This window comes from Phyllopteryx taeniolatus, chromosome 10 (genome assembly GCF_024500385.1).
Source record: "Phyllopteryx taeniolatus isolate TA_2022b chromosome 10, UOR_Ptae_1.2, whole genome shotgun sequence".
Taxonomy (NCBI): domain Eukaryota; kingdom Metazoa; phylum Chordata; class Actinopteri; order Syngnathiformes; family Syngnathidae; genus Phyllopteryx; species Phyllopteryx taeniolatus.
In genome coordinates, this window is record NC_084511.1 from 30,485,229 (window position 1) to 30,505,081 (window position 19,853).

A 19,853-nucleotide genomic window follows, 5' to 3' on the forward strand; every position below is an offset into this window, starting at 1 on the left:
ACGAGTTGAACTCAACTTGAAAGAGTTCATTCTTGCGTTCGCCGCATCCGTTCCGGATCCTTTTGGATCAACATGTGACGTCGCGAGCCGGCTTGGCCCCGCCCCCCACACACGCACGCACAGCTATTGTCCTTGCGAGACATTTTTGGGAGCTGTTTGTTCCTAAATGGATATTTTTGTGTTCCCCTCGTAAAGTAGGACTGCGTGCAGACCAGTCAAGTTCAAACATACCAAATTATCTCATCCGTGTCTCTATGGACCTTGCTTTGTGCACTGGTGCACAGACATGTTGGAACAGGACGGGGTCATCCACAAACTGCTCGACTATCCAAAATCTCTCGGTGTGCTGAAGCATTTGGAGTTTCTTCGTTGATCTGTTTTGGGCATTTCCAACTTTGTGGGAACAGTTTGGAGATGGCCCCTTCCTGTTCCAACATCAGTGCACAAATCAAGCTCCATGAAGACACGGATAACATTAGCAGGAGACAAGCAGCTTGGATTTGCAAAAAAAAAAAAAATAAAAAAAAATGCTTTGGTCTCTGGTGCCGTTTGGTGGTTTCGGGGTGTAAATACAAACCAAACACACCCCAACACTTGGATTCATTCAGCATTCGTAGGAAAAGCATTGTAACACATCAGGTTGAAAGCACATTGAAAAAGGTGATTAAGAATGGGAATCAATAGTGGCGTAGGATGGGGTAATAGTGTATAGTCAATGCTTAGCTCCAATTTCTAATACCTTGCGCCACGGTTTTAAAGTTGAACTTGTTCAAAACTGTTCGGCCAAATTTCAGCCCGAACCGTTTTGTCTTTGGTGGAAAACATCAAAGTCCCCAAAAAATGAAAAAAGGCCCCTAAATTCATTTGAAACAGTGCTGTCTGTGTCGATATGTGCTGTGTGCGCTTTCTACCCCTAGTTGGCGGTAAAGCCTCAGGCCTGGAGGACATGTTAGGAAAAACAAACAAACGGATAAAGCGAAGGCGCCGATTGGCCGAAGAGGAGATCTGCGTCTCGCCGATCGATTGCTTTTCCTTACCGTCCCCGGATGTCTGTCACAGCTCATTTGAAATTGAATTTGTCGAAAGGAATCTGAAAGGATCCAACTGAATGTGAACATATATCATTTGAATTTTCATTGCGGATAAAAAAAATACATCCATACGTGCGTTCGCTTTCAAGTTTATTGGACTTCAGTTCCAAACTATGAAATATTCCATTTTAAATTATGCTATTCAGATTTATGAATTATAAATTAAATGGATGGATGGATGGAAATTCAAAAGATGTATTTCAAATTCACTTTTTTAACGCAGTTACTCAAGTGTTGAAATTGAAATTGAACTATAACTGATTCCAATTCAGTTGCTGCTGGCCCATACGTTTGCTTTGAAATTCATCAATGTACATTTGGCAATCACAAAAAGCGTTTTTGTCAGTATTTTACAAGGACTGCCTTCTTATTGTGGCAGGCACTGATCGATTGTGAGTATGTAATTATACTTACAATCGATCAGTGCAATAATAATTACAATAAGAAGGCGGAAACGATTTTGAATGCATCTGCGAACTGCATGTAGAAAAGGTAACGTTTTTGTCCCTTTCTTATTTTTCCCCCTTTTCTCTTTGTCTCCCTGGCAACTTTGTTTGTGTTTTAAATTTGCGCTATATTGTAATTTATGTGAAATTTCCTTTCAAAGGTGCAATGTTTAATAAAGTTGATATAAAATAGAAAATACATTGTTGTGGAGTTTTGCGGAGTCACACTGCCACCTAGTGGCCGTGTCTTGTGAGTGCGTCTCAATGCCCGGAGAGGAAATGGAAAAAGATGAAAGGAAATACTTTTGACACTTTCGAAATGTAGCCAGTCGCGAGTGACGTCATGATGCCGTATCGGAGCTGCGTCATTCGTCGTATTTCAGTACGTAATGTCCGAAAAAGGAAGAAGTGTTTTAGAGGCGGGAAAAGACCGGAAGCCGGAAATGGGGAAAAAGAAGAGGAGAGGAAGAAACGTGACGTTTTTGAGTCATTCTAATAAATACTTATAATTTGTAGCAACGAGGGAGACGACAAAAAAGAGGAAGGGGCAAACAAATGGTGGATGTGGCTCGTTTTCCACTTGTTGACTTCCGCGTGTGTTTTTGTTGTTGTGCTTTAATGTGAACGCAGACTGCGTGCACGCGCCGGATCGTCACGTGACACTGCTCACAAGCCGGTCAATTTTGTTTAGTTTTTTTTATTAATACAATCAAAAGGCACGCCATACTTTCACGGGAAAAGCCATTTAACAAAAAATAAAAAGGGACTGAAAAAGCCACAAGGCGGAAGTGCTGAATGGCGACAGTTCACCCGTGGTCGCATGTGGAAGAAAACTGGGCGGGGCCAAGCCGGCTCGCGACGTCACATGTTGATCCAAAAGGATCCGGAGTGGATGCGGCGAACGCGGTCGTGTTGGATTGTCGGCCTTCGAACGAGATGGACATGTTGTCATGTTTTCTTTAAAAAACAAACCAAGAAACAACGTCGTGCGTGACGCGAGACATGGCGGACCGCAGCCCGGCTCCACCAGAAACTGCGGGCAGCGGTCGGACGCATAGCACCACCTCGGGCGAGAAACGCTTCCAGAACTCTTTGGCTCTGGGTCACAGCTTCAAGAGGGTAACACTCACCAAGCCCACCTTCTGCCACCACTGCAGCGACTTCCTGTGGGGCCTGATCGGCTTCCTGTGTGAAGGTGCGACGCATCACGTCACTCGTTGTCTTCACTGCGCTGACGTTTTTGACGCGTCTTTGAATGTCGTCACTGGGTTCGGAAATGTCCTCAATGTCTTCACTTGGCTTCGCTGTGTTTTCAAAATGTCCTCACTGTGTCTTTATATTTTAAATGTTTGGTTTACAAATATCCTCACACGATTATTTTAATAATTGACTGCTCTGTCGATTATATTTTGATTCATCAATGAATCTGATAACTTTTTTTTTTTTTTTTTTTACATAAATTTCTGGTTGAGTTCTTGGTTTGGCACTATCGAATCGTTTTTTTAACCAATTATCCTATCGACTATTCCATTGGGTAATCAAGTACACACATTTAAAAAATATAAAAAACAAAAAAAAAAGTTTTTTTTTTTTTTATACTAACATATTGTATTCTTGTTTATGAGGGATGGACTTCTATCCTCAAACTGCATATGTTGGTACTGAGTGTATGGTATAAATTCGGTGTACATGACAAAATTAGCGCCCCTCCTGGAAGCCGTCACCTTATGGTGGTGGAGGGTTTGTGCGTCCCAATGATCCTAGCAGCTTAGTTGTCTGGGGCTTCGCTCCCCTGGTAGGGTCATTCATGGCAAACTGGTCGTAGGTGAGGGACCAGACAAAGCACGGCTCAAAGACCCCTTATGATGACGACAAACTCAGTTTTCCCTTGCCCGGACGCGAGTCACCGGGGCCCCCCCCCCTGGAGGTGGGGCTCAAAGGCGAGCGCCTGGTGGCCGGGCCTGCACTCATGGGGCCTGGCCGGGCACAGCCCTAAAGGGTAACGTGTGTCCCCCTTCCCGTGGGTTCACCTCCTGTGGGAGGGGTCAGGTGCAGTGCGAGCTGAGCGGTGGCGGGCACCTTGGCGATCCGATCCCCGGCTACAGAAGCTGGCTCAGGGTACGTAGAATGTCACCTCTCTGGCAGGGAAGCAGCCCGAGCTGGTGTGTGAGGTCGAGAAATTCCGACTAGATATAGTCAGGCTCGCCTCCACACGCAGCTTAGGCTCTGGTACCAGTCCTCTCGAGAGGGGTTGGACTTTCTTCCACTCTGGAGTTGCCCACGGTGAGAGGCGCCGAGCAGGTGTGGGTATTCTTATTGCCCCCCGGCTCGGCGCCTGTACGTTGGGGTTCACCCCGGTAGCCTCCCTCCGCCTTCGGGTGGGGGGACGGGTCCTGACTGTTGTTTGTGCCTATGCACCAAACAGCACTTCAGAGTACCCACCTTTTTGGGAGTCCTTGGAGGGGGTGCTGGAGAGCGCTCCCGCTGGGGACTCCATCGTTCTGCTGGGGGACTTCAATGCTCACGTGGGCAATGACAGTGAGACCTGGAAGGGCGTGCTAGGGAGGAACGCCCCCCCCCCCCGATCACAACTCGAACAGTGTTCTGTTATTGGACTTCTGTGCTCATCACGGATTGTCCATATCGAACACCATGTTCAAGCATAAGGGTGTCCACACGTGCACTTGGCACCAGGACACCCTCGGTCGCAGTTCGATGATCGACTTTGCGGCCGTGTCATCGGACTTGCGGGCGCATGTCTTGATCTCTAAGCAATGAATCGATTATCAAAATAGTTGTCTATTAAGATGAGAATCAATTAGTTGTCAATTAATCAATGAATTGTTGCACCTGTGTTTGGAATTTTTCAGTCTTTCATTAGCTTTGCTTTGTCTTTAAATGTCCTCACTATATCTTGAAATGTTTTCAATGTGATTTCACTGTGTGTTGAAATGTGTCCACCCCAATAGCGTCGCGTTCAAAGTGGTCCCCACAAAGACATACAATGTGTACACACACACGTTCTGCCTAGTAACATGGGCATTGTCCGTCATCTGGGTGCACGTGTGTGTGTGTGTGCGTCGTTATAGGAGGAGCAGAAGGTGAAAGTGTGTGTGTGTGACAAGCAGTTTTCATGGACTTCCTCTAGTTGTCATGGAAACAGAAGTCTTGGGAGGTGGAAGTGTTTGTGTGTGTAAGCGAGAGTGTAGCAAATGAAAATATGTCTCTTGTCACATGATACAAAAGTCTTGTTGCATGGAGATGCTTGTGTGGTGTCCTTTGTTGCCATGGTGATATCATTATGCATGTTGTTTTAAATGTTTGTTACCATGGTGACGTGCGTGTGTGTCTGTGTGTGTGTGTTGATTTACGGTGTGCCCACTGTTGCCATCTTCATGTGTGTCGTGTTATAAATGTGTATCCTGTGTTGCCATGGTAATGTGTTGTTTTTAATGTCCTCTGTTGCCATGGCGACATGCGTGTGGTATTTTCAATGTGTATCCCGTGTAGCCATGGGGATAATGTGTGTTGTTGCCATGGTGATACATGCTTTCTCTTTCGGGTTGTCTTCAGTGTGTAACTTGATGTGTCATGAGAAATGTCTGAAGACGCTGCGCTCGCTGTGCTCCAGCGTGGCGCCCTCCGCAGTACGGGTGAGTAAGTCGGTCCTGCCGCGGTCGTCGTCGTTGCCGATGTGACTGCATTTGTCTACGCTGCCCCCTACAGATCCCCGTGGCTCACTGCCTCGCTCGGGACGCTCGCAAGAGGCGTGTGTGCTGCGTGTGCAGGAAGCAGACGGACGGAAACGGAGCGCTTCGTTGCGAAGGTTAGCCCGCCGCGAGTGGCCCTGCGGCCAGGGGGCGCGCTCTGCGGCACTAGCAGCAGCTGATGCCACGCCCCCAAAAACCTGACTGGCAGACACTCCCTTATGATGGTTTTATTGTTTTTTTTGGTTGTATGTCAAATTTAGTGATTCATTTAAGTTTATTGCTGGGGACGACTTAAAAAAACAAAAACAAAAAAAAAACAGTTGTTTTGCAGCTTACGTAGTTTAAAGTCGGGCCCAACTGATATGCATTTTTTTTTTTTTTTTTTATATGCCGATGCTAATTCTGATATTTGGCAGAATGATAAATTAAACAAATTTATAATAAATAAAATATATTTTTTTGTCCTGTAAGACATGCAAAGATATGAATTCCAACATTTTGGCTGTTGGACAATACTTTGTCCTTTTAGTATTTGTTGAACTTTACAACAGAGAGGAATTTTCAAGTACAAAAAGTGCAAAATATGTCTGCCAAAGGAGAGGAGCTACTCTGCAAAAACACTGTCAATGATGCCGACTTTTTGGACTATTTTTCAAAAAAGCGACTTTAAGAATCACACCTCACCTTGGCAGAAATGAGTTTTTTCGTGGAAAAACCCCCAACAGATTTGATTTGAAAGCCATATCGCCCGGCCGGACCTCTTCCCGGATGCTAACGGCAAATGCTAACAAAAGATGCTAACGCTTGGCTTTCAGTCTGCGAGCTGCACGTGCACGCCGACTGCGCCGCCTTCTCGTGCGCCGACTGCCGCTCGTGCCACGTGGACGGGACCCCGCGGCAGGTCAGTTGCCGCCGGCCAATGCGCAGGCTTCCTATCTCGGAAACGAACGCGCCGCCTGTCTTTGTGATTTTGGAAATGCCCGCTGTTTTGTGCGCGAGGACCCAAAGCTGTCCTCCGTGTGCCCGCAGGACACGTTTTACCACCACTGGCGGGAGGGCAACCTGTCGCCGGCCGCGCGCTGCCAGGTGTGCCGGCGATCCTGCGGCTCGTCCGACCTCCTGGCGGGCGTGAGGTGCGAGTGGTGCGGCGTCACGGTAAGAAGCGCGCACTCCCAAGCGTCAGTGTGGGAAGTAAACAAGTGCCAATTGTCGTTCATCATTAATTGACGGTAAAAATTCATTTTGACATTTGTACTAAATTGCATTTCAGAGTGTGTACTTTGTGACTTTTACTCCTGTCCAGGAGTTAAATGGGCGCTTGTACTTTTACCCCAGTATCTTTACGCTTGCGTCTGTGCCCGCAGTGTCACACGGCGTGCCACCCGAGCATGGCGCCAGAGTGCAATTTGGGCCGCCTGCGCCGCGTGATGCTGCACCCCGCCCGCGTGCGCCTCCAGTCCAGAAACTTCAGCAAGCGGCACTGCTTCCGCATCGCCGAGGGCGACGCCCGCCGGCCGGGTGCGCGCGCACCCGCCCTTCTTCTTCACCGGCAACTCGGCCGCACGTTGGCTGACGCCTGTCGAACTTGTTTTCGTGGCGTGGCTCGTTTTTCGTTGCTGGGAGCGGAACAGGACGCGGGGACACATTTGCACATTTCAAACGAAACGGCAACAGCTTCGATGGCGTCAGATTCAGCAGTTTGTCTTTTGAGGAAAGGAAGGCTGCAACCTCATCCTCGTTGCAACAGTAACACTTTGACTTATTAGGCTCGCAAAACACAAATAATGGAGTTTATCTGACCAGCCAGGCAGAGAGAAAGGCTCCTTAAAGGTCAATTGAAGATTTCTTTCTTTGTTTTTTTTAACTGTAGTTAGCCATGCCGTCTACTACGCACTGTGCTTGTTTATGGACTGTGGCCTTGATTTATTATTGTGCGTACAAAAACTGACGTAGCAAACAAAAAAATATTTTTCACCGATCTACTAATCGGTCGCAACCTCGATTATGTCTGCCAAATGTGCAAAATTACTGCACAGATCGTTCTGTGCATTTTGGGAAGAAGATGCGATGTGATTTACCAATTACGATGACTGAATTTGTGTAACGATTGGTGCTGGCCCGTCCCAGAGCAGTTTTTACAGGCATGCTGCCCAAAGGGTGGCTTTTGTTTTATTTCCCCAAATGACCAGAGGGATAGGTTTATTTTCTGGAACTCTGTCAGGTTTGTTTTGCTTTTCCACTTCCACTTCCAATTCCATCACTTCAAACTTGAATTTGCGCTCTCCAGCGCTTTTACACCTCTTGCCAACAGTGCGCACAATCTGTTAGAGTGAGCGACCGCGCAATTTAGCGCCCGCAATTTGGAATCTTAGTAAATCAGGCCCCGAGCGCGTAGCTCAAGTGCAAGGCAGTTCCACTTCTTGTCCGTTCCCTAATGTGTTTTGCGGGACATAATTGCTACTGCGTTTGATTTGCGTCATTTTAATGATGGAGAATTAGTTTTGAACACAAATCACAGACACACAGTTACAAGCTTTGGCACATTGTGGTACATTGTCATGATGTTAATGTTATTGTTTAATATGTTTCGTCACGTTTTCGTGCAGACGACGGCGATGACGTGGACGCGCCGGCCGTGGTGTCTAAAGACGGTCAGCCGACGACGCCCGACCGCGGTCAGTCGTCGCCCGGCAGGTCTCGAAAGTACCTGAGCGACGGTGTTAATCGGCGTGTGCTTTGTCGCGCAGGCAAACAGTTTCTCAAAGTCTACGACGGCGACGACGGCCTCAGGCGCGGCCGCTTCCGCCTCGTCTCCGTCGTCAGAGCCGCCGGGAACGAGGAAGCTCTGGTAGGGAGGACCGCACGGCGGGCACGTGTCTGCAAAGGTCAAATACGCGTCAGTCAGCACGTCGACAAGATGTCAGTCGATATGGAAGCCGGGAGAAAACAAACAAATATGTATGTATATAAATATATATATGTATGTATACTTATGTGTATATATATATATATATATATATGTATATACGTATATATGTATTTCTATTTGTTTTAAATCAGAGCATGAGCATCCAATAAAATAAAATAAAAAAAATAATAATATATGGGAGTCGACACGCACCTGCCACCATTTCAATTGTGAACTGCCCAAAAACCATCAACACACACATTGGGCCCTACACAAACATTATTTGCTGTATATTCTATATTTTTTTTTTCTTGAATATATTCTATGATATTAATGACTTCATGAAGAAGCTGTTTGCTGACCCGACTTAGTGATTGTGTGTGCGACAGCATCGGGATAGTGCTAATGTTGCCACATCCGCTGCCAAAACAACAATAGAAACATCTGGAACATACCGCAAGGTGTTTTATCAATTTAGAAGTGGGCTGAAATATCCAAGTTTGGCCAGTCCCAATTTAAGAGCTGCATGACAAAGCTGTTGTTTTTGGGAGTCTGCAAAATGTTTGCCCTCCCAAATGAGTCATTTTGATTGGCTTGCGAAGCTACGTGCGCGGTCATGTGACTGCCTTGTTTCTTCTGATTGGTGAATTGAAGTCAAATGGCATGCGTGATCCCGTTTGATTGACGCAACGGGCACCTTATACGGAAGTCGAAGATGGAGTCTTAAGAATCGACGCGCACACGCAAGAATGAATAAATAAAAGTAGCGAACGGCATGTCGATCATTGTAACGGAGCAAAACTATTGATCCTTCTTCTCATAAATACTCAAGTAAAAGTAAAAAGTTTATGGAAAATGTTACTTGAGTAAATGTAGCGCGTTACTTCCCACCTCTGATGACCGCACACGTGGTCTTCTATTGGGTTTCGCGGGCATAGGTATAAACACTAGCAACGCCAGCCCGGCTAATGGACGTGTCTGCGTGGCGGCCATGTTGGGAAGGTCGTCGTTCCCATAGAAGGCGACAGTATTTAGGTTTCCGACCACATAAACAACAGCCTTCCTGCATTATATTATTTGACTGGCGCTGTCTGCCCAAATGTGGAGATTACAAACAGCTTGCGGTAAGTTTCACGTGTTTTTGTTTTTGATTCGGCTGTGCATATTAGCCCACGTTAGCCCTATTTTATGGTCCTCCGTAACCGTAAAACATTTGGGGTACGTGCTAATCTCGTTCACGCACGCACGCACACTGCACATTCACATTTCATTTTGTTAGAGTTGAATTTTGTTTGAGGTTCATGCTCTGACAAATCTGAAGTTACTCACCATTTACTCAGTACTTGAGTACTTTATGACTGTTACTCAAGTCATTTTTGGGAGGACCACTTATTACTTTTGCTTGAGTCATATTACTTTGAAGTAGCAGTACTCTTACTTGAGTACAATATTTGGCTTCTCTGGTCACACGTCAGCGAGTGGCGTTGCCGCACCGTTGCAGGAGGCGGCGTTGCGGGCCTTCTACCTGCCTGACGACCCCCAGGATTTCCAGCTGCAGGAGGTGGGCGGACTTGGGCGTCTCCGTAACGACGACGTCCTGAACCGGAACGGCGGTCCGGACGGCGGCGGCGGCGACGCCTGGATCCTGAGGGCCAAAGGGGGCCGCTCCGAGGTCATCAAAGTGTACGGGGGCGCGGCCAGGTCACGCTTCTTCTTCTAGTTCCTGACGCCGCGCGCGCGCGCACCCGCCGCCCCCGACGACGAGTCAACGACTGTGTGCGCCTTTCAGATGGGGAGCGGATTTCGTCAGCGTGCGCGTGTCCGAGGACAGCACGGCGGCGTCGGTCGTGGCCGAGGTCCTCCGTCGGCTGGCGCTTCAGGTACGCGACTCGGAAACAACAGTTTGAGCTTCGGTGGTCGAAAGCGCTGATGTGCGCCGCTTCCATTAGCGACGGTCGACGGCTTTGTGACTGTTCCAACCCCCGCAAGCAGCTACTTCTCGAGCGACTAGCGACTTTTAACTACTAGGTCGGCGACATTTGTTATGACATCTGTGGAAGAAAGTGGATTGAAATGGGAAATGAGGTTTTGTTCCTGAATGTGAAAGCCGTATCTCCCGGCTCTTCGACCTCCGCCCTTCAGCACGCAACCTTTTCGGCTTCCTTACAGAAAGACGACGTGACGCGATTTGACCTGCAGGAAGTTCTCATGAGCGGCAAACGAGGTCAGCGACCCTCTGACCTTTGGCTCACCACCAGGTACCGACCGCAGTAAAGGTCATGACCTCTGCGACCTCTCTGCGTCCTCAGTGCAGAAACAAACGCTGACGCCGCAGCAGAACATTCTGGACAAATTGCACGACATCAGGAAGGTCAGTCGCGCAGCAATGCTTTCGTTATTAGCGGCGGATAGCATTAGCATCGATGGTCGACGACACGTAAATACTGCGACGCGTCAATCGTGTCGGCCGCGTCTCGCTAAAGAGGTCAGGAAAAAAATGTCAGTCAAACCGTGCGTGACTCAACGTCGGTGTCGTTGCAGTTAGCTGTCAGTATCAATTGCGTCATTTGCACAAGTGCCATCGTGTCGCTTCGCAGCTCGGATCGGCCCCCCCCCCCCGTTGGAGTTTGAAGCTTCGCGCGTGGCGGCCCCCCGCATTGCTTGCCGTCATTTGATCGGACTGCTCGTTTGGCGCCAACCGTCCTAAAGAAGCTATCGAACAATTGTTATTTTGGAATGAAGATGTGACCAACATATTTACTTTGTGGAATCCAGCATTTGAAATTGCGTTTAAATGAACACAAACAGACCGATGTCACCAATACGTCGACCGACATCGTCTTCGGTCTTTGCTTGCCGAGTCTCGTTTGACACAGTCGAGTGACGAAGGTTGCCGCGACCTCCGTTCTCTCCGAAGCCGCGAATCCGTTCCGGCCTCAAAGCTCCACCGTGAAACGTGAAACGTGAACGGCGTCACATGGCGATCGCGTGTCAGGAAAGCAACGGTTCGCATTAGCATTGCGGAGACGTCACATGGTTTACGCGTGTGTGTTTCCCAGATGTCTTTGCGCCAGATGAACCTGACTCGCTTCTACGTGGCCGAGAGGCGGAGCCAAGCGCTGCAGGTGAGCCTGCTGATTGGAGGACTGCCCCCCCTGCTGTCCAAAGAGCAGTACTGGCAGCTCATGCAGGAACAGCTGATCGTCAAGAGTGAGCGCACACGCACGCACGCACGCTCGCCATGGCGCCAACGTCACCGTGACGACAACATTCTTCTTCAACTCCTCGCCCTCCTCTGCAGGCCACCTGGTGGACATCAGCCACGTGTACGCCAGCCAAGGTGAGATGGTCGCCATGGCAACCAACTCTCAAACAGAAATCATTTCATTGGTGACATTACTGGGAGAAAAGGTGTGGAGTATAACATACTTTGATATGCCTTAGTACTATTATACTACTGTAGGACACAGTACAATATATGGCGGTTGGCGTCTGGCAGCCCAGCTATATCGCTGTTTTTTGTATACTGTTTGTACAAAATGTTGGTGTTCATCCATTGCTCTTGCTTCCCCTCAATATATTACATTTATTAAATGTGTTTCTACAGACCTCCAACAAAATGCTATTAAAAATATCGCGGCTCTGACTTCCGGAAGGTCCGGTGGTCTGGGAGCTAACGGCAGCGATGGAGGCGGCTTACTTATTTGTTTTCATTCCTTCAAAAGCCGACGCCGGCGATGGACTCGCTCTGCTCATGCGCCATTCTGCCGTAGTCTCAAACAGGACCTATTTTTCCAAATAGGCCATCCATTCGTTTGTGTGACTTTGCAGAGCTTCGACTCATAGTTCCGCTTTTGAACACGTAACAGAACTTTTGAACAGTTTCGTCTTTCTCATTTTGGACTTTTGGGTGGAACATTCACTTACAACATTGTCTAATTTGCATTTGCAAATTGTTTGTGATATATAATTTGTCGTGAGGTCAACATGCTAGATCATGTTTTCCACATTTCATCATGTTTGATTATTTGTGCTTCAGTCCAATATGATGATCCCGATGAAAAGAAAAACGAATTCTATTACTTTAAGAAAGTCATCGAACTAGTTACGATGACTTGACTTCACTGAATTGTCAGCAAGTGAATTTCCAAATTCCGCTTCCCAACTCTGCTTCTCCCGCGTGGCGCGTTCAGGTGCGGTGGGCTTGCGCTTGTCGTGTTTGTCCGAAGCCGAGCGCGTGTTCATGTTGGCGAAAGACACCGACGTCAACGACAAGTGGCTCACGTCGCTCGTCATCCCGGACGTCCAGGTACGCTGTCGCAACGCCGACGTCACTCCCAAAAATACAATTCAATGGTGACGCATCCAATTCCATTTTTCATCCGTTCGTGTGCGTGAGATGGAAGTCGTGCGCATGAAACGTGTTCCTTTGGTCTCCGGGTTTCTGTAACACGCTGACCTCTCCGATCGGAGAGGCCAGCGGGCAAGCCAAAAAGACAATTGCAACAACACGGTGCCAGAGACATGTTGGGCAAGTGCGCCGTCGTCAGGGCTCCGACTAACGATTATTGTACTTAGCCGTTATTTTTTCGATGAATCGGGTAAAAACACACACTTTGAAATGTCTAGTTATTCAAAAGCAGGACATTAGTGCGGAAAATACAAATTCCAAAATGGATTGATGATTGATTCCGGTTTGCTGAGCAACTTTGGTCAGAAAATCGGAAAGATGTTGATGAGTGTTTTTCAAATTTTGGAGAATCGGACCGCGAGCAGAATATTCACTGTTGAGAGGCTGAAATTCCGAGAACCGGGTTTCGAAACGACGAACGGATTGTCAGAATAGTTGGAGCGTCGACGAATCCCCGCATGGTTGTCGCGCTTTTCTGACGATGTCGCGTAACGTCGCAGGTCGGCCCGCCGGGCGAGGACGCGCGCCCCCTGCTGGTGTTCGTCAACGCAAAGAGCGGCGGCCTGAAGGGCAAAGATCTTCTCTACGGCTTCCGGAAGATTCTCAACCCGCACCAAGTCTTTGACCTCTCCAACGGAGGCCCGCTGCCAGGGTGACTTTTTGCCACCGTTTTCGCCGTCGGCGCCCCACATGACGACAGACCAGCTGTGATGCTTGTTGGGTGTGTGCGTGCGTGCGTGCGCAGCTTCCACACGTTCCGGGCCCTTCCCAGCTTCCGGGTGTTGGTGTGCGGGGGCGACGGCACGGTGGGCTGGGTGCTGGGCGAGCTGGAGGCGCTGCGTCACCAGCTGGCCTGCCGGGAGCCGCCCGTCGGCATCGTGCCGCTCGGAACAGGTCACACGCTCGCTGTGTGTGTGTGTCTTTGTACGTGTGTATGCGTGTACTGTATGCGTGTGCGCTTGTGTTTGGGCATGTTTGTCTGTGTGTGTGTGCGCGTGTATGTCCATCTACGTGTGTGTGCGCGCGCCCTTGTGTATGGGGAGAGATTTGTCTCCAAATTATTTCCGTGTATGTTTTTCAAATCCTCGACTATATCTGCGCTTTTTGGAGTGTTGTGTGTGCATTTATATATTTTGTAAATATTCCATTGCGCTTGTGAATTGTCGGTGTGCCGGCAGCCACGCGCCTTCCTTTTTTAGATGGCGTACGGCAGTTTTCAAGTTGAGAAGATTGACGGCCCTCCGTCCGTGTCGCCGTGTCCGCTGCGAACACACACTGTCAAATAGTTGATTGATTTGTGGATCTGAAAAACGCGTGTGTGTGTGTGTGTGTGTAAACCGATAACGGATCAATTTGTGGAAAAAATGTTGAGACGAATCTCTCCCCGTACCTGTGTGTGTGTGTGTGTGTATGCGAGACAGTGTTTTTGTTCCTGTTTGCGTGCGCGCAAGCGTCTGTTTGCACCAGACCAACGCCGGCCTCCCCGTCACCCCCCCGAAGGTAACGACCTGTCCCGCGTGCTGCGTTGGGGGGCGGGTTACAGCGGCGAGGACCCGGCGCACATCCTGGCGTGCGCGGACGAGGCGGACGAGGTCCCGATGGACCGCTGGACCGTCCTGCTGGACGCGCGCGACCTCGGCGAGAACGGCGTCGAGACCTTCCCGGAAGCGCCCAAGGTGCGAGCGCCAAAGGAACGCGCGCGATTCCCCCGCTCGGCTGACGTCCGTCCCGCTTCCAGATCGTCCACATGAGCAACTACTTGGGAGTGGGCATCGACGCCGAGCTCAGCCTGGACTTCCACCAGGCCCGCCAAGACGACCCGGACAAGTTCACCAGCAGGTGCGGCGCTTTTAGGACTCGTTTGCCCCCAACTTGACCTGACCGCACTGCGAGCAATCATGAGGACGCGTTACTTGGGGATGTAGCGCCACCTCAATCTCGCGCCGGGGTTTAATCTGACGGTACGATACGATACGATACGATACGATTGGAACACGGCGGCGCAGGAAGACTCGCGTGGCCGGCCGAGCCCTTCTCGAGAGACTTTGGTCGTTTCTGTGCGTTTTCAAATCGGACCTTGCCGTCAGACGCTCGCGAGAACTTACCGGTCGCACCTGCGGCCTTTCCATCAGCCCCTCTTCTTGTCTTTGTCTGTCCCGCCGGCTCCCAGGTTCCACAACAAGGGCGTGTACGTGAAGGCGGGCCTGCAGAAGATCAGCGCCACCAGAAGTCTGCACAGGGAACTGCAGCTGCACGTGGACGGCCGCGACGTTCCGCTGCCCAACATCCAAGGCCTCATCTTCCTCAATATTCCCAGGTGACCGCAGCACCGCACGCACACGACCGACCTCGCGTGACCTCACTCTGCCCACGCGTGCGCGTAGCTGGGGTTCCGGCGCAGACCTGTGGGGTTCCGAGCCGGACGCTCGCTACGGTAAGCCGAGCATCGACGACGGCCTGCTGGAGGTGGTGGGCGTCACCGGCGTGGTTCACATGGTGAGCGACCGCCGCCGCCGCCGCCGCCGCGCTCCCCGGCCCGCGGGCGCCGCCCCTCACGGGGCCGCTCCGTCCTTTCCGCAGGGTCAGGTGCAGAGCGGCCTCCGTTCCGGCATTCGGATCGCTCAAGGGAATTACGTGCGCGTCACGCTGAGGAAGGCTTTCCCGGTCCAGGTGGACGGGGAACCGTGGCTCCAACCTCCGGGACACATCGTCGTCTCCGCCGCCGGACCAAAGGTCAGCAGATGTTTACAACATACGTGCCCGCCGGACAAGCCCAAAAACAGGGCACCCGTCGCCTAAAGTATTGATACCGCTAGACTCAAAATGCCCCTCAAATATCAACTCATCAATTCCATATTGGCTGGAATTAAACACTCTTCAATTTCACTTTGCGTAGACTGTACCAAAAATGTCAAACTTTCCTTTTTGGAAATCGAAGAATGAAGAAAAAAAGGGCTACGGCAAAAAGGCCGCTTTTTGGTGATGCAACAATAAAAGAATACATTAAACTTAGGTTAGAGAAGTCATTTTGCCAATTAAAAACAAAATATATATATATATATACACTGGAGGTGGGGGAGCTTTTTGGTCAGGATGTTTCTTTTTTCTGGCTTCCGTAGTTGAATGTTGAATATTTCAAATGTTAATTGATTAAGGTTCGTCTTTACGTTTTCACATTTATCAGTAAAGATAAAGATACTCGCATGATATACTATGTTGGGAAAAGTTGCGGCAAGTTAATGCCGGGGGGGGGGGGGGGGGGGGGAGAAACTGCTTCAAAGCTTGTTTGATATCAGGAGATATAAAACAAATCCCAGAAAGGGGAAAACCCCGTTATGAATAAGAGCATTGTCATTGTCCTTAGCTGCTTCTTTCAACAAAAGGAATTCAAATCAGAAATAGGAATGAAGAGAACAAATTCACTGGAGGCGATATGGCCCCAGCCTAAACGGTGAGCGCAATGTTCGCTGTGCCTAATGAAGTGACCACCGACTGGCCCGCAGGTGCGCATGCTGAGGAAGTCCAAAGCCAAACAGGAAAAGTCGGCAGGCGGGGCCAAGGACGGGCGCTCGGAAAGCTCCGCCCCCTCGGACGGCGTTCACCTTTGATGTGAACGCAAACGTGACGCTTGAACGCGGCGCGCAGGTAAAAAAAAAAAAAAGAAAAAAAGAATCAAAATGACACGCTTGATGTCGCCATGGAAACGCTGACCCACAGCTTTGACGTGAAGGAGCGGTTACCGTGGTGACGGCTCCTCTGAGACTTTTGGATGTTGTCGTTGTGACGACGTGCTCGTGTGTTTCATTTGTGCCAACGGAGCTTTTTGCTTATGTGGTGATCATTCAAAAATGAAAACGTGACGAGTCCGTAATTGAACAAAAAATGTTTTCAGAAATGTTTTACTTGAAAATGTCAACTCACGCAGTGGTTCTCAAACTGGAGGCCCAGAGGAAAAGAAATGGTGTTCAATTATTATTTTTTAAAGTGCAAACTGGCGCTGACATGAAAAAAAATGACTGCTCGCTACCTTTTAGCTTTGGGCCATTTCAAAACTGCGACGTATCCCAAATGAATAAAGTCATGTTTTCATTTTTGATTTGGATTTTTTTGGAACAAATGGTGTATTTGTTTGAGCTTCTTTTTGAGATACATACACACGCACATATGCATGCGGTGTATTGTCGAGAACAAAAGCATCTCTTTCGGGATAAAAGCCACGTAATCTGAGAAAAAAGAAAAAGCAAGTCATATTACTGCTACTTTATCTTTGAAAAATAACACGTTATTCTCATCATTTTATCCCAACAAGATGTAAAGATTATGACTTTGGTTTTCTGACAGAATACAACTTTATTCATGTGAACATTACAGCTTTCCCCCCCCCTATAAAACATGATGAATTGGGATTATGAAGGGGCCCTTTCTCCAATTTTCTCCGCTGTGCCAAAGTTTGGGAAGCCCTGAACAAATGTGTGGACAAGTTGGCGTCCGGCCATTTGTGTCCTACTTTTCGTGTCGGTCGCACGACAGTCGACCCCCGTTTCGCGAACGCGCATACGATTTTTTTCATTCTTTTAACCTTCCTACACATAGTAAACACACTTAAATTTGTTAAAATACACTTTTCAAAGTATTCTTAGCACCTGTTCTCACTTGGGCACGCACGGTTTTATGAAAAAGAGGCAGAGACATGACATTGTAGCACGTGGTGAATAAAAGGTTGCTAACGCGCGGCAATCATGTACGGTCTCCCTCGCTAACTTTTTAAACAATGATATTGAAACGGATATTTTATTCTTTGTTGCTGAGCGTTCCGGTCGTTTTTGAAGTAGATGGACCAGCGGTTGTGCGGACTTTGGGAACAAAGAGGTTCATAAACCGCTGGATTAGATCGCGCGGGTTATGGTGAGCAGAGAGCCAAGATAACTTAAATTGGCTAGCTTAATACAGTCAGCAAAATTCCATAGACGGACAATGTTATGGTAATAACAGCTGCTACTTTAACACGAACGGAGCGGCAATACATGCAAACGGGGCATACAATGGCACTCGCATGCAAAGGTTCACTCTGCGACATGGGAACTGCAGTAAACAAGCTGGTTTATTGCAGAGTTGATGTTGCGGAAACCCTCTGCAGTAAATGAAATCTTCAGTACAGTGACTCTATAGTAAAAATGCACTTTACAAAGAGGCACCGGTATTTTATTTGTCCACTTGAGGTCAAGATCCGCCCACATCACACAAGCCCTGCTTGAATGACGTGGACGCCAGCCCATGCGGACTTTGGCGAAAACAAGCTATTTCCCGGGTTCACCGTTGGCACCGTTCCTCGCACTGAGGGTCGTCAGCAAAAAAGCATGATGGGAACCCAAAATTCATTGCGGTGATGTTGTTAACTACAGCACTTAGTTGTAGAAAATCAAGTTCAACCTTGCTCTTGACTCGCATTAGTCTAAATTCGCACGTGCGTGTAAAAACGCTCTAGCGGGGACTCGGCGTCGGCTGTCGGCTCTTGAAGCGGGTTCAGAAGGTAGCAGAAATGCAAACATCAAGCTGATGCCAATATGCTGCTCATGTACACCAAGTGTTGTTCTTCATGTGTTAGTGCGCTTCATAATAATGCGATGATGACGAAGACTACAGTGTACTGCCGCACGTCCGTCTGTAGCGTGGGATGCAAAAACACGACTTCGTGTCCTGACGAGCCCGTTCGGCTCTTATTCTTTGGATTCTTTTGTGATGATTGGAAAGGCTTCATATCCGGCTGACGAGGTACCACTTTATTTCTCATAAGATTAGGACATTTGGTTTCATTTCAGCATTTATTCAAAGTTCTTGTACTAGTATGATCTTTGTGTTAACTAGTAGGAGAACTGGCATACTTGTAGAACAACTTTTGTGGCCGACGACTCGCGGAAGCAGCAGCTCACCTGTCTAAAACCAAATCCTTTCACCAAATCCGGAAAATGGCTGCCACATACATCCACTACAAATGCAAAGAAATGCGCGGCTTCACTGTCGCCACACTATTTGTCTTCTTTTCCTGAATAACTCGACTGTTACTTTTTAATTTACACATTAAGAATAGAGTTTGACTGGCGTGTTAAGTGCACAATGCGTTGTGGGTTAATTAATCCTAGCGAAGTGCGCGTCACGGCGCTAAGGACTTACTCGGCGTAAAGAATATTTACAATGAAAAGTGACTTTAAGCAAGCGTTTGAGCGTCCGTCGCCCGCAGCTTTGCTAGTTCAACCGACAGCCGCCGGGGACAAAAAAAAAAAAAAAAAGGTTGTCGCTCTTCGCATTCAAATTGCCGAGCGAGCACTCAATCAATAATGCAGGGTTGCTACAGTCTATCTCGCTAGCTAGCAGTTAAGAGTCTTTGGAGAAGGGTACTTGAGCGTCATGTGCTTGTTTACGTTGTTAGGTACTTACTGTATCTGGCATGTCAAGTCTGCACGAAGTAGCTCATTTCACGCGGCGTCACTCATATTTCAGTTGATGACATCATTCTGTAACCTGTTTAGCGTACGTGACCAAGTCATGGGTACAGTTAAGCTAATGCTTTTTTGGGACTGTGGATAAGTGCCGCAAGTAACTAAAGTTACTCGTACTGTATCTTAGTTACTTTTGGAATCAGTAAAGTAACTAAGTTACCTTTTCAAGGTAACTGTGGCAACACTGATCCGCATTGGGCACTCGTAGTGTTCTACTGGTGTGTGTGTGTGCCATATGCCAAACGGAAGCCGGAACAAAGCCGGAACACAGGACAGCTGACTTCCTGTGTATGCTACCCAAACGCTCAAAAGTGGGATTTATGACATGATTGCTCGAAGCTCAACTAAATACATGTACTGGATATCATTTATTCACGCAAATATGACATCATGGGTGTGAAGACATTGGTGGCAGCTTTTTGTTTGTTTGTTTTATTTTAAGTTGCGATAGGCGCTTTGAGCGGTCCCCGACGCGGAAGCGCTTCGACCTGTTTGCCGAATGCGGAAGTAGTTTGCGCGTATTCCGGATCGCCTGAAGGCTCGCGAGGACAAAGTGCATACGAGTGCTGCGAAGCGCATGTGGAATACACGTTCCGTAACTTGTGACTGCACTATGCTGACTTGTCAAGATATGAATGTGTAAACAATAAAGGGCAACTTTAAAACTGCTGACGCCCACGTCGTGTTTTCGTGGCTCTCGTGTCAGTGCTTATTGTGGAATGTGGAAGGAATGCTTCGTCAGAAGTTCCTGCTTTGAATTCAATTAGGAGAAGAACCGAGCGCAACAAAG

General features: G+C 48.5%; 1 protein-coding gene and 1 long non-coding RNA gene across 3 annotated transcripts; one reads left to right on the plus strand and one right to left on the minus strand.

The window, feature by feature from the left end:
• Nucleotides 1–2,218: 2,218 nt before the first annotated feature.
• On the minus strand, nucleotides 2,219–2,896 carry LOC133484913 (uncharacterized). The gene is made up of 2 exons (XR_009790527.1): nucleotides 2,668–2,896; nucleotides 2,219–2,462 (listed from the first exon to the last, which is right to left on the minus strand). It is a non-coding gene; the product is annotated as an uncharacterized LOC133484913 (long non-coding RNA).
• LOC133484905 (diacylglycerol kinase theta-like) lies at nucleotides 2,396–19,731 on the plus strand. Of its 2 annotated transcripts, XM_061788101.1 has the most exons (23): nucleotides 2,397–2,732; nucleotides 5,111–5,190; nucleotides 5,264–5,363; nucleotides 6,063–6,148; nucleotides 6,277–6,402; nucleotides 6,612–6,765; nucleotides 7,854–7,922; nucleotides 7,995–8,095; nucleotides 9,657–9,856; nucleotides 9,945–10,035; nucleotides 10,325–10,379; nucleotides 10,465–10,526; nucleotides 11,215–11,365; nucleotides 11,457–11,495; nucleotides 12,349–12,464; nucleotides 13,067–13,218; nucleotides 13,312–13,460; nucleotides 14,067–14,242; nucleotides 14,305–14,405; nucleotides 14,737–14,883; nucleotides 14,951–15,062; nucleotides 15,147–15,299; nucleotides 16,070–19,731. In XM_061788101.1, the coding sequence occupies exons 1-23, from the start codon at nucleotides 2,540–2,542 to the stop codon at nucleotides 16,172–16,174; spliced, it is 2,718 nt and encodes a 905-aa protein (XP_061644085.1). In that variant the 5' UTR covers nucleotides 2,397–2,539; the 3' UTR covers nucleotides 16,175–19,731. The 2 variants fall into 2 exon arrangements, with proteins under 2 accessions (XP_061644086.1, XP_061644085.1); XM_061788102.1 differs by lacking the exons at nucleotides 10,325–10,379; nucleotides 10,465–10,526 and having other exon boundaries at nucleotides 2,396–2,732.
• The last annotated feature ends 122 nt before the right edge of the window (nucleotides 19,732–19,853 follow it).

Bases quoted from the DNA above. Each gene is read 5' to 3' on its own strand.
- LOC133484905 (XM_061788101.1), top strand. From the start codon at position 2,540: ATGGCGGACCGCAGCCCGGCTCCACCAGAAACTGCGGGCAGCGGTCGG. The intron at 10,527-11,214 runs GTCAGTCGCGCA...TGTGTTTCCCAG, and splicing joins AATTGCACGACATCAGGAAG to ATGTCTTTGCGCCAGATGAA. The intron at 11,496-12,348 runs GTGAGATGGTCG...TGGCGCGTTCAG, and splicing joins CCACGTGTACGCCAGCCAAG to GTGCGGTGGGCTTGCGCTTG.